The following is a 12,300-nucleotide window of genomic DNA, read 5'->3' on the forward strand; positions in this document are numbered from 1 at the left end:
TTTCTCCGGATGGACTGATAAGGCCAAGAGTTCTTCCCTGGATATAGCCTGGGAAGCACCATTGTATGATTCTTATCACCAAACTGCAGTAGCCGAAAAGGTGCAACGAGACTGAACGAGGTTGCCTGAAGGAAGTGTTGTTGCACCAAAGTCTGAAAATGGATTTAGGCCAGCCGACATGTACTGTGAGCATGTTGGGATGCTGTCTTGCCAAGTTGGATCTTGGCCTCAGTCAGAGCCGGGAGCTTTTTCTTTGCCAATGGCCTCCCTTGGCTTTTGAGTGGCCTGTCCGGATCGGGTTCCAGAGAAGTAGCAAGGGAGGCCTGGAACAAAAACTTCAACCTGAGTTTCTCTCTAGTCCTGACAACAGTGTAGATCAGGGCTTTTCAAACTAGTGGTATGGGTACCACCTGTGGCACATTGGCAGGTGGTACGCAACCATCCTAGAAAAGTGGTAGCGGGGGAGGTGAATGAGCTGAACCGGTGGCAGCACCGCACAAGCCTGAGCGAGAGACGGCTGGAGCTGCAGGGCTGTCGGGGCTCAGCGGAAGCGCCAGGATCAGCACCAGGATCCAGCTGGAGCTCGGCGCTGATACTGGTGCTTCCGCTGAGCCCAGAAGAAGCACCGATCAGCTGGGATGTTGCAGCCTCTCCAGATTCTTGTGATTTAAATTCAGATGCTTGGCAACTGATTCGTATTTATGTCGGTCACAGTGTCCCAGGGTCATGTGAAGTGAGGAATAAAAACCAAACACCCCCCCCACCCCACCCCCGCTGCCAATCCTCAGCAGAAATGCTCACAACAATGAAAACCTCGGACAGGAGGAAGAGCGCTGCCGGGCGGGCAGGCAGGTGTCTTGCTCGGCTGTGGCTTGGGGGGCACTTTTTTCAGTGCCATTGTAACTTTGAACAGTCACTGTTGTAAGTCGAGGACTACCTGTACTTCATCACTTTATTTCTTTCTTTTTTTTTCTTTTTTTTTTTTTTGGTCACCAAGTTTTTGACACCTTGCTAGGCGACTGGTGGTACTGAGATGTTGCCATATCCTAAAAGTGGTACAATGGGTGACAAGGTTGAAAAGCCCTGGTCTAGATGCCAGAATGCAGTTCTCTAGTCAGGAGAGAGACTGGCAGTAATAAACCAGTAATCAGAAGAGAGCTGGAAGGGATCTTGTGAGGTCTTCTAGTCCAGCCCCCTGCTCAAGCAGGAGACCCCCTACCAGTTCAGACAGGTGACTGTCCAGTCTCTTCTCGATGACCTCCAGTGAGGGAGCACCCACAACGTCTCAAGGCAAGCTGTTCCATCCATCCATCCATTCTTTTGTCTGTCATTTATTTACCTCAGAGTCATAGAATCACAGGGCTGGAAGGGACCTTGGAGGTCATCTAGTCCAACCCCCTGCTCAGGCAGGAAACCCTCTACTATTTCAGACAAATGGCTGTCCAGTCTCTTCTTAAAAACGTCCAGCGTTGGAGCATTCACAACTTCTGGAGGCTAGTAGTTCCACTGATTAATTGTTCCCACTGATGAGAAATTTCTCCTTAGTTCTAGGCTGCTTCTCTCCTTGATCAGTTTCCATCCATTGCTTCTTGTCCTGCCCTCAAGTGCTTTGGAGAATAGCTTGACTCCCTCTTCTTTGGGGCAGCCCCTGAGATATTGGAAGGCTGCTATCATGTCCCCCCTCGTCCTTCTCTTCATTAAACTAGACATACCCAAGCCGTTCCTTATTGTGTTTTAGCCTCCAGTCCCCTAATCATCTTTGTTGCTCTTCTCTGTACTCTTTCCAGAGTCTCAACATTTTTTTTACATCGTGGTGACCAAAACTGGATGCAGTATTCCGAGTGTGGCCTTACCAAGGCCTTGTAAAGTGATATTAATACTTCACGTGACCTTGATTCTATCCCTCTGTTAATGCAGCCTAGCACTGTGTTGGCTTTTTTTGGCAGCTGCAGCACACGGCTGGCTCATATCTTAACTGATTGTCCACTTACTACTGTTGATCACCCTTTATGGTCTTCTGACAAGCAAAGTCAGTGGGGAGGCCAGATTCACTTAACAACCCTGTTACTAACTTAACAAGTTGCAGTGTTTTGCTGAACAACCGCGCCAAGGAAGGTCATAAAATGGGGCGAAATTCACTTAAGAATTGTCCCACTTGGCAATAGAAATTTTTGGCTCAATTGTGGTCGTTAATTGAGGACTTAACCCTTTCTGGGTTGGCGGCCTGGGGTGGTGGTGGTGGAGGCAACTTTATGTGCGCACGTGGAAATGGGGCTCTTTGCACGCAAACAGGCCGCGATTGTGCACACGACGCAATGCTAGGGCGAGTGGGGGGGAATGTGTGCTCACGGCGACGATAGCGCCTGCGCGTTGCCCCATGCTAGCGCAAGCCGAGACAGTGTGCACTTGCAGCGATGCTAGCACTTGCTAGCAGCATCACTAGCACCAGCATGACGCCACGATGCGAGCGCAAGTGGGGTGTGTGTGCAAGTGCGCACACACGTGCGCACTGGCCAGCCATTCACGCAGCCGAGTGGCCAACAGCCCACGGCCCGGTCGTGGACCACAGCCCACAGGTTGGGGACCCCTGGTTGCTCCCTGGTTGCAGTCCAATTTCTAATATTTTTCTCCCGCAGCTGCTATTTTTAAGAAGGCCACCCATGTTTAATGAAGACTGTATTTCCCATGCTGCTTGTAATTTCGTTAGAAGATGGTGTGACGCTTTTTTTAAATAAGAGTTTTTATTGAATTTTATAGGGTTAGGAAGAGGATATAACCAGGGTAAGGATCAGGATTTGGGATGGGGTTAGGATCGGGATTGGGGTAGGAGTGGGGTTGGGAACAACATTGAGGTTGTCCCCCCCCAATAACATTTTCAAGCTTTAGCAAACAGACTATTGTCCGGGTACATATGTTCAATCAACACTAATTAATATAACTGTAAATAGCTATAATATATACGCTAAACGATAATCATACACGGTGTCAATTAGTCAATACATATCATTCTCCTTACTAATATATATTCAAAATAACACATCACATTCATTTCTCGCTAGTTCGTTCTCCTAACCACTGGTAAAATTTATCCCATGTTTTAAAATAAATTGAATCCTCTTTGTCTTTAATCTCTAAAGTTAATCTGCCCATTTCTGCACATTCTAAAATGTTCTTGATTAAAATCTCCTCAGTTGGCAGGTTTTCATTTTTCCCAGTATTGGGCAAATGCTATTCTCACTGCTGTCAATACACGCAATATTGAATGCTCCTTCTCCTTCTCCTACTTAGCTCCTAATATTCCGAACAAAAGCAAAAGTTCTGGTTTAAATTCAACCTGTCTTTTAGTCGTCTTTTCCAACCACGAATGTATCTTAATGTATGGTGTGACTCTTAGCTGTAGATTGTGGTTTTTGCTGTGGCTGACTTCCCTTTGCTTCCCTAGGCTCTGATTCCACTGGCGAACGTGGCCATGATCGATTACACCCTGGAATTCCTCACTGCAACCGGGGTGGAAGAAACCTTCGTCTTTTGCTGCTGGAAGTCAGCAGAGATCAAGGAGCATTTACAGTAAGAGCAGCCCCTTTCGCCGTCTCTTCCAGGAAGGGGCACCTTCCCTTATATGCCTTTGGTCTCTTGGAGTTTGAGGGAAGAGGGATGGTGGTTGTCAGGTAGACGTAACCGAGCAAGACCAATAAAGGAGAACGTTTTGTAGCCCAGGGTTGAACGGAGGGGACCTTGGTGCTCTCTGAGCTGGGTGGTTTTCTTGCAGACATTTCATTACCCAACTGAGTAACACCGTCAATGCTAGAAGGTTTGTGGAGTGGAGGAGGAGGGGGGGAGAGGAAGAAGAGGAGGAGGAGGAGGAGGACTGTGGGGTCCTTGGTGCTCTCTGAGCTTGTTATCTTGCAGGCCTATCATGACCCAACTAGGGAACATCATCAGTGCTAGTCTTAAGTGTCAACGCTGCTAACATCGGATGTTTTTGCTTTGACAACATACGGAGATGCAACCATTTCCCTTCTTATGTTTTACTCTTAGAATTAGAGTTAGAATTAGATGATACTGGGGGGGGGGAGGAATGCACATGGGAGTTTAGCTAGACATAACATTACTGTAACTAGTGTGAGAACCAAGGTTTTTGAAATAAGAGGTGATAAGAAATGGAGAACTGGAGGGGAAGCGTGCATTTCAAACTAATTGGAGAATGTGATTTATGACTTAATTAGAGGAGGGAATTGTGCTTTGATACTCTGTGCTCAGGGGAGGGGAATTCAGATTTTGGCTTCGACTACCTAAGTGCCGATGCCATGCTTCTCGAATAAAGATTCCTTAAGGTAAACAATGCCTCAAAGTTCTTTGAAGAGTTTCATCTGTTGGAACCATGACACTAGGTTTGGGTAATGAAATGGCTGGAAGAAAATAACCAAGCACAGAGAGTGACCTAGCCTGTTGGAATAGGCACCAGAAAGAGGCAGACGGACATCTGGATACAGACATACTATAGTTATACAGGTAGTCCTTGACTTAAAATCCTTTGTTTAGTGACTGTTTGAAGTTACAACGGCGCTGAAAATAGTGATGTATGTCTGCTTTTTTTCTTTTTCTTTTTTGAACTCTTAAGATCCTCATGACCACATCCCCGTAATCAAATTTTGGATGTCTGGCAACCGGCTTGTATGACGGTTGCGCTGTCCCAGGGTCACGTGACCATCTTTTGCGATCTTCCAAGAAGCAAAGTCAATGGGGAAGCCAGATTTCACTTAACAACCATGTTACTAACATTAGAATGGCAGGGTTTCACTTAACAATTGTGGCAAGAAAGATTGTAAAAACGGAGCAAAACTCACTTAACAACCGTCTTTGTCATGGTTCTGACAGATGAAACTCTTCAAAGAACTTCGGGGCATTGTTTACCTTAAAGAATCTTTATTTGAGTAGCATGGCATCGGCACGTACACGGTCGAAGCCAAAAACTGAGTTCCCCTCCCCTGAGCACATAGTATCAAAACACAATTCCCTCCTTCAATTTACAGTCTTAAATCACATTCTCCAATTGGTTTGAAATGCAGGCTTCCCCTCCAGTTCTCCAGCTCGCCATTTCTTATCATCTCTTTTTCAATAACCTTGGTTCTCACACCAGGTTCAATATTGTAATGTCTAGTTAAACTCTCATGCACATTCCTCCCCACCCAGCACAATGGTTGCATCGCCACCTGTTGTTAAAGCAAAAAACATTCGACGTTAGCAGGGTTGACAATCTCGCTTAGCAGAGGAAATTTTGGGCTCAGTTGTGGAAGGCTACCTCTAGTAGCTCATGGCTTGGTCAGCTTTTGTAGAACCAGCACTGTTAAAAGAGTTGACGGGGACCTTGTGGGTCACATAGGGTTTGCCTTCGCTCCGTGCAAACTTTGCAACTCCGGCATCCCTCTCAATGCCCATTCGTTCCTCCGTAGATCCTTCCAGCGGAGGAGACCTTAACTTTAGAATAGATCCACCATCCTTCTTTCCCAATATCAAAGTTTCTTCTCGCCATTAAGGGAAGTTTCATCTTTAGACACAGTCTGCTCCTTTGTCGCCATTTGTAGACTTGTTCTATGGCAGGGTTTTTCAACCAGCGGTACGGGTACCACCTGTGGTACATTGGTACCTGGCAGGTGGTACGCGAGAATTCTAGAAAAGTGGTAGCGGGGGAGGGGAATGAGCTGAACCGGTGGCAGCACCGCACAAGCCTGAGCGAGAGACAGCTGGAGCTGCAGGGCTGTTGGGGCTCAGCGGAAGCGCCAGGATCAGCGCCAGGATCCAGCTGGAGCTTGGCGCTGATCCTGGCGCTTCTGAGCCCAGAAGAAGCGCCGATCAGCTGGAATGTTGGAGCATCTCCAGGGTCTTGTGATTTACATTCAGATGCTTGGCAAGTGATTCATATTTATGACGGTCACATTGTCCCAGGGTCATGTGAAGTGACCAAAACCTGCTGTAAGCACCCAGGAGACGGGGGGAATAAAAACCAAACACCCCCCACCCTATCTCCGCTGCCAATCCTCAACAGAAATGCTCACAACAATGAAAACCTCGGTCAGGAGGAAGAGCTCCGCCGGGCGGGCAGGCAGGTGTCTTCCTCGACTGTGGCTTGGGGGCACTTTTTTCAGTGCCGTTGTAACTTCAAACGGTCACTAAGCCAACTGTTGTAAGTCATGGATTACCTGTACTTCATCCTTTTTCCCTTTTCTTTTCTTTTTTTGGTCATCAAGTTTTTGACACCTTGCTAGGCGACTGGGCATTCTTTTGTTACAGAGCTTCTCGTACAGTTGTTTCTCTGATTTTTTTTTTCTCTCCTCAGAAACTCTAAGTGGTGCCATCCGACATCGCCTAACATTGTGCGGTTTGTCATCTCAGACCTGTATCGTTCCCTCGGCGACGTCTTGCGGGAAGTTGACACCAAGTGTCTCGTTCGTTCAGACTTTATCCTGGTCTCTGGGGATGTGGTGTCCAATATTAATATTTCTCCAGCTTTGCAGGAACACAGGTGGGTATTTAGGAGAAAGGCACAAGCAGCCCTTGACTTACGGCCGCAACCGAGCCCAACATTTCTGTCGCTAAGTGTTGCTGAGTGGATTTTTGCCCCATTCTACGACCTTTGTTAAGGGAATCACTGCAGTTGTCAAGCTAGCAGCATGGTCGTGTCTGCGAATCCGGCTTCCCCATTGACTTTGCTTGCATAGAAAGGGGCCAAAAGGGGACCGTATGAAATTCAGAGGCTTGGCCATCGACTCATCTTTATGGCATCATGAAGATGAATCGGTTGCCAAGCTGCAACTGTCTAAATATGAGTCAGTGGCCAAGCCCAGGGGTAGGCAACCTTGGCTCTTTTATGACTCGTGGACTTCAACTCCCAGAATTCCTGAGCCAGCTATGCTGGCTGAGGAATTCTGGGAGTTGAAGTCCACGAGTCATAAAAGAGCCAAGGTTGCCTACCCCTGGCCAAGCCTCTGAATTTCAATCATATGACCATGGAGATGCTGCAGTGGCTGTAAATGTGAAAAAAAAAGGTCATAAGTCACTTTTTCAATGCCGTCGTGACGACAAACTGTCACTCTTGTAAGTCGAGGACTATCTCCATAAGGCCCTTCTGGCAGGAATGATGCGCTACTATCTTATCTGAGTATATTTTATGATTATTATTTTTTTAAAAAAATATCTTCTCCCTCTCTCCTGGTACAGGACACGGCGTAAGCTGGAGAAGAACGTGTCTGTAATGACGATGATATTTCAAGAGTGTTCGCCAGGACATCGGGCTCGATGTCCGGAGGACGATATTATCCTGGTCATGGACAGCGCTACGAAACGCGTGCTCCACTATCAGAGGACGCAAGGGCTGAAGCACTTCGGTTTTCCCATGGTGTGTGAACCAGGGAGCTAGAGAACAAGCAGCCAGTTTTGCTATGAGTTAAGACAAGGGTCTTCAAACTTGGCCCTTTTACGACTTGTGGACTTCAGCTCCCAGAATTCCTCAGCCAGCATGTCTGGCTGAGGAATTCTGGGAGTTGAAGTCCACAAGTATAAAAGGGCCAAGTTTGAGGACCCCGGGTTTAAGAGTATACAAGTCTTAAAGCTGACAAGGATGAGGGGGGGGGGAAAGTCCATATTAAGATATGTGGACTTCAATTCCCAGAATTCCCCAGCTAGCAAAGCTGGGAGTTGAAGTCCACACATCTTAAATTGGCTTGAGATACGCTGAGTTAATAGCTAAGAAAACATGGTTCCTTTCGAGGTCCAATATAGTCACACCTTGGTACTCAGCTGCCTTATACTTGTCGAATTTGGTACGTGCTGCATTTTGGCGGGAAAACTTTGTCCCGATACTCGTTTGGTACCAGGCGTGCAAGATAGAAATTGTTGGTGTTGGTTGCCTTGTGATGCACTACACTTTCCAGCCAAAATACCTGGAATCACGCCATCTTATCTTAGCTTCTGTGGTCATTTTGTGTATTTTTTTCACCTTTAATTCCCCTCATCAATACAGATAAAATGCTTTTATTTTAAGTGTTTATTAATTTTCAGGTTTATTTCTCCTGTAAAAGCAATGATATACAAATCCTAGCTTCAAATGTGGTTTGGGAACACATTCAGGTTTTTTATATTATTCCTTATGGGAAAAATTTGTTTAGTGCTTGTCATTTCTCTGTACTCGTCATCTCCTGAAACCAATTACCGGTAACAACAAGTACTGAGGTTCCACTGCATTAGATTAGGAATTGCTTATCAATTCGGATTGGCCGGTGGCCTTGGGCAGTTCATTCTACATCTACGGCTTGGATTGTCATTGCTCACTATAGGACTAATAGATGGATTAATATAAATATTTTTAAGAGGTAGCAAGCTTGGTTGTTGGTTCACTGTCTTCTTGGGACAGCTTGAATGCGAGTACAAAAAACGATTTTATAAGTGAAACTGATTCTCCATTTTGTTAGACGAGCCCATATAAATGAGATAAACCAGATACTCATCATCATCATCATCATAAAGTTGGAAGGGACCGTGGAGGTCTTCTAGTCCAACCCCCTACTCAGGCAGGAAATCCTATACCATTTCAGACAAACAGTTATCCAGTCTCTTCTTAAAAACTTCCAGTGTTGGAGCATTTACAACTGGAGGCAAGTAGTTCCACTGGTTAATTCTTCTAACTGTGAGGAAATTTCTCCTTAATTCTAGGTTGCTTTTCTCTTTGATTAGTTTCCATCCGTTGCTTCTTGTCCTGCCTTCAGGCGCTTTGGAGAAGAGCTTGACTCCCTCTTCTTTGGGGCAGCCCCTGAGATACTGGAAGACTGCTATCATGTCCCCCCTTGTCCTTCGCTTCATTAAATCAGACATACCCAATTCCAGCAGCTGTTCTTCATATGTTTTAGCCTCCAGTCCCCTGACCATCTTTGTTGCTCTTCTCTGCACTCTTTCTAGAGTCTCAACATCTTTTTTACATCGTGGTGACCAAAACTGGATACCTTATTCCAAGTGTGGCCTTACCAAGACCTTGTAAAGTGTAATTAACACTCCACGTGACCTTGATTCTATCCCTCTGTTAATGCAGCTGTATATATATATATCTGTATAATGAAAGGTTGGGAACTCTGTGGCCCTCTAGATCAGGGGTCCCCAACCCCTGGTCCATGGACCGGAACCAGGCCACGGCATGCCAGCAACCGGTCCACACAAACAAGGAAACGCCATCTGAAAAGATGGCCAAAAAGATTGTTGGCAGTTCCCTCCCTCCCATCCAAGACATAGCACAGAAGCAATGCTTGAGCAGGTCCGCAAGATTGTCTGGGACACGACACACATCCTCTTCACGACCTGTTTTCCTTGTTCCGTTCTGGGAGGAGGGGGGCTCCGTGGTATCTGAAGCAGGACATCCAGAGTCAGCCATAGTTTCATTCCATACAGCATTAACCTTGTGAACTCTCAGGCTTCCACCTTTTGTCACATATTCAAGATGGACGGTATTAAATAATTTATAATTTAATAATAATAATAATAATAATAATAATAATAATAATAGTTGGAAGGGATCTTGGAGGTCATCTAGTCCAACCCCCTGCTCAGGCAGGAAGCCCTATACAATTTCGGACAAAGGGCTGTCCAGTCTCTTCTTAAAAACCTCCAGTGTTGGAGCATTCAACGCTTCTGGAGGCAGGTTGTTCCACTGGTTAATTGTTCTAACTGTCAGGAAGTTTCTCCTTAGTTCTAGGTTGCTTCTCTCCTTGACTAGTTTCCATCCGTTGCTTCTTGTCCTGCTTTCAGTTGCTTTGGAGAATAGCTTGACTCCTTCTTATTTGTGGCAGCCCCTCATATTGGAAGGCTACTATCATGTCACCCCTCATCCTTCTCTTCATTAGACTAGACCAGGGGTCGGCAACCTGAAAAAGCAAAAGAGCCACTGGGAACCGGTTCCATCACACATAAAAAAAAGTGGGAGCCGCGCGCGTGCATCCGCGCATGCGCATAAAACAAAATGTTTTGCGCATGCGCAAAATGTTTTTTTGCGCATGCGTACACGTGGATACACGCGTGCGGTTCCACTTTCGTTTATGTGGACGCACCTGCACGCCAGCGGCGACGGGTCTCCGTGGTGACGGGCGCTGGGTTGCGGCGCCGCCTTCAGCCCGGGCGTCGCCGGAGCCACCCCCGGGACCTCCAAACTGCCGCCTGACCTCCGCCCGAACACCAGCAGGTCTCGACACAGGTGTTTAGGCGGAGGTGCGCGCGCAGCTCCGCCCGAACAGCGGTTTGGAGACCTGCTGGTGCCGGTGGACGCACCTGCACGCCAGCGGCGACGGGTCTCTGTGGTGACAGGCACTGGGTTGCGGCACCGCCTTCAGCCCGGGCATCGCCGGAGCCACCCCCGGGACCTCCAAACTGCCGCCCGACCTCCGCCCGAACACCAGCAGGTCTCAACACGGGTGTTCGGCAGAGCTGCGCGCGCACCTCTCCAAAGGTTTGTAATTAACACTCCACGCGACCTTGATTCTATCCCTCTGTTAATGCAGCCTAGCACTGTGTTGGCTTTTTTGGCAGCTGCAGCACACGGCTGGCTCATATTTAAGTGATTGTCCACTAGGACTCTGAGATCCCTCTCACAGTTACTACTATTGAGAAAGGTACCACCTATACTGTTCCTGTGCATTTGGTTTTTCTTGCCTAAATGTAGAACTTTACTTTATTCACCAATGAATTTCATTTTGTTAGTGCCCAGTGTTCAAGTCTGTCAAGATCCTTCTGTATCTTCTTGAGTGCTAGTTATTGTTAGTGGGACATTGTTAGTGGGAGCTGGGCTTCAGGGATTGGACACCCACTTTAAAGACACTAGCGCTGTGGTGGCGAACCTATGGCACGCGTGCCACAGGTGGCACGCAGAGCCCCCTCTGTGGGCACACGGGCCATTGCCCTAGTCCTAGCTTTCAGCTGGGTTTTATAAAACCTTTTTGCTTTAGGCCTCTGCCGCCGTGTGCAAGAAAACAAAAAAGGGTTGATCAATCAATTTCAACTTCACGCAGGGAAAAAAAAAGGATCTCGCAAAGTTGGAATTGATTGGTTGAACTTTTGAGTCCCACCCAGTCTGCCGTTATCACTGTAGCCACGCCTACCCAGTGGGCCGTGCCCATCCAATTGGCCACACCCACCCAGTGGGCCACGCCCACCCGGCACCCAACAATACATAAGTGGGTTTTGGGTTGCAGTGTCGGCACTCGGTCTCTAATTGCCATCACTGCACTAGCGTATCTTCACTAAAAGAACATTAAATTGCAATTGGCTTGCCTTCTCTGAATTCCTGGGACTTATTACCAGAGCAAAGCAGAGCGTGCTGAGGTGGTGGATTAACGGCGACCTTCAGCAGAAGGCAGCTTAAATCTTTCCCCAGAAAATGAGCAAGTTGCTTCAGTATTATTTCCCGGTACGATTTTCCAACATACAGAGTTGCTTTGGGAATTCAGACAGTAAGTGGATCGTTTTGAAATCTCATTTCATTTGTTGGAAATTGAGCTGGGATTTGAGCCACGGCGGGGCCATGGTTAGAATGCAGAATTGTTGGCTGAACTCCACCCACAGCCTGGAGTTCGATCCTGAACCGGCTCAAGGTTGACTTAGCCTTCCATCCTTCCGAGGTCAGTAACATTAGGACCCAGATTGTTGGGGGCAATGTGCTGACTCTGTAAACCGCTTAGAGGGGGCTGCAAAGCCCTGTGAAGTGGTATATAAGTCTAAGTGCTATTGCTATTCTTTCCTTTCTCCCTCCCTCCCTCATGATGGCTCAGCAGTTAGAATGCAGCATTGCAGGCTGACTGCCAGCAGTTCGATCCAGACCTGCTCAAGGTTGACTGAGCCTTCCATCCTTCCCAGGTCGGTAAAATGAGGACCCAGATTGTTAGGGAGCAATATGCTGACTCTGAAAACCGCTTAAGAGGGCTGTAAAGCACTATGAAGCGATATATAGGTGCTATTGCTATTGCTAAGCTGATATATATATAATGATGTGATTTTCACCCCCCGCCCCCGTGGTCTGCTCTAGTTTCTTCAAGAGACCCATTTTTTCTAATGAAATTCCCAGCTCGCAGAGAGTAGCTTTGGCAGTGAATGAATATATGTAGGTCTTCACTGTATTTTTCGTTTGTTTCGTTGTTTGTTCTAGAGCTTGTTTCAGAGCCATACCGAAGAAGTGCAAGTACGGAACGATTTGCTAGACTGCCATATTAGCATCTGTTCTCCCCAGGTATGTGATATGAAAAGCACCGGGAATTAGGAGCAGACCTT

General features: G+C 47.1%; 1 protein-coding gene across 1 annotated transcript in view; it reads left to right on the forward strand.

Annotated features, from left to right (window-relative positions):
• The window catches only part of EIF2B5 (eukaryotic translation initiation factor 2B subunit epsilon), a 46,270-nt gene that overhangs the window by 16,669 nt on the left and 17,301 nt on the right, over nucleotides 1-12,300 (forward strand). Inside the window, exons 2-5 of the mRNA XM_081329403.1 lie at nucleotides 3,443-3,567; nucleotides 6,338-6,523; nucleotides 7,219-7,396; nucleotides 12,179-12,259. Coding sequence (XP_081185529.1) covers nucleotides 3,443-3,567; nucleotides 6,338-6,523; nucleotides 7,219-7,396; nucleotides 12,179-12,259 — 570 coding nt within the window. The remainder of the gene's footprint in view (nucleotides 1-3,442; nucleotides 3,568-6,337; nucleotides 6,524-7,218; nucleotides 7,397-12,178; nucleotides 12,260-12,300) is intronic.

Source organism: Vipera berus (genome assembly GCF_964194415.1).
Source record: "Vipera berus genome assembly, chromosome: 5".
NCBI classification, from domain to species: Eukaryota; Metazoa; Chordata; class Lepidosauria; order Squamata; family Viperidae; genus Vipera; species Vipera berus.